Source organism: Etheostoma spectabile, chromosome 15 (assembly GCF_008692095.1).
Source record: "Etheostoma spectabile isolate EspeVRDwgs_2016 chromosome 15, UIUC_Espe_1.0, whole genome shotgun sequence".
Taxonomy (NCBI): Eukaryota; Metazoa; Chordata; class Actinopteri; order Perciformes; family Percidae; genus Etheostoma; species Etheostoma spectabile.
In genome coordinates this window covers 29,944,856-29,950,583 of record NC_045747.1, presented here as the reverse complement: position 1 = coordinate 29,950,583, position 5,728 = coordinate 29,944,856, and the positions used below count along the sequence as shown (strand labels likewise).

Below are 5,728 nucleotides of genomic sequence, written 5' to 3'. Positions count from 1 at the left end.
TACACCTATCGACATTTCTAGCCACTGGGGGACCATAGGCAGGCCGGGGGAATTTACATTAAAAAACCTCAAAGTAAAAGTTTCATGCCACAGGACCTTTTAAAACGCCCCAGAGCCATCAGTGTAACAGATAATTTGCTGAAGCGCTTGCCAAGATAAATCTTTGTTCTCTGGAATAACGCTAAAACAAAAACAAACAAATCAAAAAAGGCAAATGGATGCCTCTGAATTTTGGTTGATGGTCCGAGCATCACAAAATGAATTGCAGTGCAAGAAGAAAAAGATCTGGTCATACTGCGGTAACGCATTTGTTGCTGCAGCCAACTGTATTTAATTTCTATCCTACTTAAATCTGACTAGCATAGTTCCACATTTCACTTCTGTTGATGTGTTATTTGTTTTTGCAGTGCTGGGCAGACTCCTCAGAAGATGCGGCAGCTGTATAACAGTGAGCTGCTGGACATCTACTGTTCTCAGTGCTGCAAGAAAGTGAATCTACTCAACGACCTGGAGGCTCGCCTTCGAAACCTCAAGGCCAACAGGTAAAACGCACAACACGTGAAGACGGGATTATAAACACAAAGGCTGCACGGGACCAAACGGTGGTGGCTGGCAGACAGACTCAAGCTGCTGCCTCAGCATCTCCCTGATTTACTCAAAGCTCAGATACACATAAGCCATCCACCCCAATCCCACCCTCTTATTCATTCTTAGCACCAAACACTGCACCCACATCAAAGGGTGTTCCTGAACTGTTGCTAGTGTGTGTGTGTGTGTGTGTGTGTGTGTGTGTGTGTGTGTGTGTGTGTGTGTGTGTGTGTGTGTGTGTGTGTGGTGTGTGGTGTGTGTGTGTGTGTGTGTGTGTGTGTGTGGTGTGTGTGTGGGTGTTGTGTGTGTGTGTGTGTGTGTGTGTGTGTGTGTGAGAGAGAACATTTTGTGGTGAAAAAACCCATGGCAGATAAATGAGTGACTGTGCCAATTTTAATAGAATGGAACAACTGAACTTTCAATGATTTGATATATTTCAATCTTTGCTGCTTAAATTGTGATCAGAGGTAACAATAACAGCATAGTAGTTGAAGTAGTAAAATAACAACAGAACCTCCATTCTTGCGTGCACATCAAGTGTGTCTTTATGATGAATTATTCTGCACTGAAACATAGAAAACAGTTCACACAGCTCCATGGCTCCCAAGGGATCCTAGCCACGAAATGACCAAATGTAACGCACGTGGCAGGGCACAGTGCGATCTGCCTTCGCCACTGGTTTCCCTAAAATAGAGCCTGCAGTGTCTGCCTGTGCAAGCAGTGCAGCAGCTAACCAGCAACTTGTGAGAGATAAAAACAAATGCTCAGTGCAGAGAAGGTAGCTACTGACAGCTGCTGAGGACAGACAGGAGGGGGGACATCTGAAATATGAAGCATCCATTATAACATGTTGAATGAAACACCACACAGTTGGAAGAAATCAGCCCAAATTCTTTTCCTTTTTGAGTTTTCAGTAGCAGCTGGGCTTATTACAGGTTAAAAAATCCTCCATCATATTATCCTGCTGTCATATTATTTTCACACAAGTGTTAGCTTTGTCAGCTGTTGATTCTAAACATTAATGTTATGTTCCCATGAGGGTATCCAGGGCAGCACAAGTTATCAGTTATAAATATACATTTTCTCTGCTTGAGAAAATAGACGTGTGGCGGGAGAGTGTGTGTGAATAGTGTCAATGTGTGCGAGTTGTCAGCCCTAGTGTGTGTGACTCAATCTCTCTCTTGTGTTTCAGCCCTAATCGAAAGATTTCCAGCACAGCATTTGGACGGTAAGTGACCTGACCTTCCTACTGAAGACCTTTTTGTTTTATTAAATGAAAGTACTGCAGTAAATCTTCATTTGCATAGAAAGAAGGGAAGGGACCAATCGCTTGTAACCGATCCTAATGATGGGTTCAGATTCGGCAGGGTGATAAGTCTTGAAATGCATGAGCAGTTTCAGAAGCTGGCACGGTCTGTATGCGATTGTAATCATGTAGAATGGGGTAATGGTGTCCTTTGTCTGTGCTGTTGGCGCCTAACGGGTCCTCTCCTCCCTGCAGTCAGCTGTTCCAGGCCAACCACAGTGTGTTTGGGTCCAGTCAGGGCAGCAGCACAGAGGATCTCTTCACAGACAGCATCGACTCCTGCGACCTCGACATCACAGAGAAAGTACAAAAACATGCACACACTCAAAAATGCAGGCTGTTTTTGTACAGTTTGGATGAAAATCTATTAAAATGATTAGCTGTTTGTTTCTGGTTCACCTGCCTGTGCCTGGATACCTCTTTAAATTCCTTGGATGCATGGACTCAGTAATTCACTCAAAACAATCCCATCTATTTCAAACTAATATGATTGCACCATATAGTTCCTTTTCATTACACAATGTTAGTTCAAACTGTGCAGACCATTGGAATGAACTGAAGTCAGTGTTATGTTGGTGGAGTGCCTTCTAACATGGTGGATGATCCTGCTGGAGTGTCCCATGAAGGCACGCTCCTGCTAAATGACAGTGCATAGTGAAACTTGACTATTTTATAATTTTAGTATTGTAGGTACAATTTAGTATTCAGTGCTCCATGACTGTTTTTAATACTGTTTTTATCCTCAATAAACGTTTTAGCTGTAACTAAGTGAGAAATGTAAACCCCCATATAAAGCTGGGAGGGCAATCGTAGAACGCAGGCTTCCGCTATAACATGCCCTATCTCACAATGTTTATGCAGTGTGAATTTTCCTAGTCATGTACTCATTATTCTGACACCACATGAATGCAGCACAAACACCCTCTCTCGCAGTGTAAAAGAAAGTGAAAAATAATTGGTGTATCCAGTCCGCCCAGGGATTCGGATCTGCTCCAAATGTAAATATCGTGGGTGCTACCTTGGCCCATGCTACACCCTTCCACCAAGTTTCATGAAATCGGGCCAGTAGTTTTTCCATAATCCTGCTGACAGACACACCAACAAGCAAACTGAAAACGTGCCAACAATATGCTGACATACTGCGCAATACACATGGGTACTGTCATGTTTAAGCCTGCTAAATAAAAGCAGGAGACCAGCAAAAAGCTAACTTAACCTCTTGACCTTTGTGTGCCTGGAGTTGCAGCTACATAATTTTTTGTTATGAGGAGATATACTATAACTAATAATAAAAGGGCTCAGATATTAGGAATGTGTATGATCAAAGGAAACAAAACCAGAGGAGTTCATCTCCACCTGAGGTCTATGTGTGTGTGGGGTAGGATGTGGAAGGTTAAAGCCTGGTTGTCTTTCTCAGGTCAGTTATCTGGAGAAGAAGGTGACGGAGTTGGAAAGCGACAGTCTGGCGAACGGTGACTTGAAGTCTAAACTCAAACAGGAGAACACACAACTTGTTCACAGGTAAGAAAACACAATCACTGCATCCGGCGGCTGTGGCTCAGTGGTCAATCCCTGGCCCTGTAGTCCCATGTCGAAGTGTCCTTGGGCAAGACGCTGAACCCCGAGTTGCCCCTGATGCTGCGCCATGTAAATGTGTGTGAGTGTTTATCTGATGAGCAGGTGGCACCTTGGCCGCAGTATATGAATGTGTGTGAATGGTTCCTGTATGATGTAAAAGCGCTTTGAGTAGATGTTAAGACTAGAAAAGAGCTATATAAATACAGTATATTTACATCCTTTTATTTATTTTTTTTTTTTTTTTAATGTTGAAAGACAAAGAACCCGGGTCTGTCCGAGGTTTATCCCTAAAGGGAAGTTTTTCTCATCACCGAGGTTTCTTCCTAAAAGGAGTTTTTCCTTGCCACTATAATAAATGCTTGCTCTTGGGCGTAATTTTTAATTTTTTTTAATCTGTTTATTGAACCCCTATGGGGAAATTACAATTTACACTCTGTGTCCACACTTGGTTAGTTTACACACACAGTCCTGAACTACACACACACATGCTCAGGATCTATACATGCCCTAATGGAGAGATGTCAGAGTGAGTAAATGTAAATGTAAATGTGCTGTATTTATATAGCGCTTTTCCAGTCTTAACAACTGCTCAAAGCGCTTTTACATCTACAGGGAACATTCACCATTCACACACATTCATACACTGTGGCAGGGGCTGCCGTACAAGGTGCCACCTGCTCATCAGATAAACATTCACACACATACACACTCCGATGCGCAGCACCGGGGGCAACTTGGGGTTCAGTGTCTTGCCCAAGGACACTTCGACAATGACTGCAAGGGCGGGGATCGAACCTCCAACCTTTCAATTGGGAGGCAACCGCTCTACCACTGATCCACAGCCGCCCCTGTGTGAGTGGGCTGCCAGCCGAACCAGCGGCCTGAGCGGGTGGGGGGGGGGTACGGTGCCTTGCTCAACGGCACCTGGCAGTGCCCAGGAGGTGAAGTCCACACCAATCCACACTCCGTACTTTTGGTCCATACGGGGACTTGAACCAGTGACCCTCCGGTTCCCAACCCAACTCCCTATGGACTGAGCTACCACCCCCAAAAATTATTAATTACTGGAATTGTTTTTTTTATCATAGTGTGTTCTAGACCTACTCTATTTGTTAAGTGTCCTGAGATAACTATGATAATTTGGTAATGAAAATAAAATTGAATTTACTTTTGTTTTTTTAAAATAACGTGACATTCAAGTTTTCACACGTGGAATATTTCCAAAAAGCAACCACACTATCCCTAAACCATGTGTGCCTGCAGGTGAATTTATAGATCACATGCGATGTTACATGCGATGTTACTCGTTCTCATTCAGAGTGCGTCTAAATGTGCTTTTTTTTCTCTTTTTTTTACTGATGTGCTGTTTTACGTTTAAGCGTTTGCTCCGTAAGTCTACATAACCCCATCTGGAAATCATGGAATTTTTATTTAACCCAAGCTGATGTCAGCTTTATTGCCACTATGTTAAACTGCATACATTAAATATCATATTTGCATGTAATGTTGTTTGTGTTTGCATCCCAGGGTGCATGAGCTGGAGGAGCAGGTGAAGGATGCAGAGGCAAGGGCAGATCAGAGTCTGGAGGAAGAGACCAAGAGGCATCGGGAGGCTTACAGCAAGCTGGACAGGGACAGAAACATGGAGATAGACCTGCTCTGTAACAGGTACACTCGTCAGTCTATATCTACAGTGTTCCACTCCCGGGATAGCTCCTGTGCCGCCGGAAATTCCGTCGGATGGCCGTCTTTTCGGCCGGATGTCAGTTACCTTCCACTTTCTTTGTGTTGGCATTTTAAACTCTGGTGGATTTATGAGGACTAGGGTTAACTGCTCCTCAGATCTCTGCAGGGTAGTTCCTTCCCGAGGCTATTTTGCAGCGACACCATGGCTCCTCCCGGCACCAGAGATGGGAAGTAACGAAGTACAAATACTTTGTTACTGTACTCAAGTAGATTTTTCTGATATTTTTACTTTACTTTACTATTTATTTTTGTGGCGACTTTTTACCTCTACTCCTTACATTTTAACACAAATATCGGTACTTTCTACTCCTTACATTTTACAAAATTGGCTTGTTACTTTAGTTTTGTACAAGAGGTTGTCATATCGGAGAATAGCGCGGACACGCGTCTCACACCGCGAGTGGGTGCGCGCGCCACTAAGAGAAAAAAGTGAGTGAAATGAAAAGGAAACTATCTGTCCGAGGACAAGCTGATATTGTGTGTGTGTGCGTCTTTGAGAACTGTAAGTCG

General features: G+C 43.5%; 1 protein-coding gene across 2 annotated transcripts in view; it reads left to right on the top strand.

The window, feature by feature from the left end:
* The window catches only part of rab11fip4a (RAB11 family interacting protein 4 (class II) a), a 32,126-nt gene that overhangs the window by 17,887 nt on the left and 8,511 nt on the right, over window positions 1-5,728 (top strand). For both annotated transcript variants that reach the window (XM_032538639.1, XM_032538640.1), the window contains 5 exons: window positions 408-542; window positions 1,781-1,816; window positions 2,090-2,198; window positions 3,312-3,415; window positions 5,000-5,140. In XM_032538639.1, coding sequence (XP_032394530.1) covers window positions 408-542; window positions 1,781-1,816; window positions 2,090-2,198; window positions 3,312-3,415; window positions 5,000-5,140 — 525 coding nt within the window. The remainder of the gene's footprint in view (window positions 1-407; window positions 543-1,780; window positions 1,817-2,089; window positions 2,199-3,311; window positions 3,416-4,999; window positions 5,141-5,728) is intronic.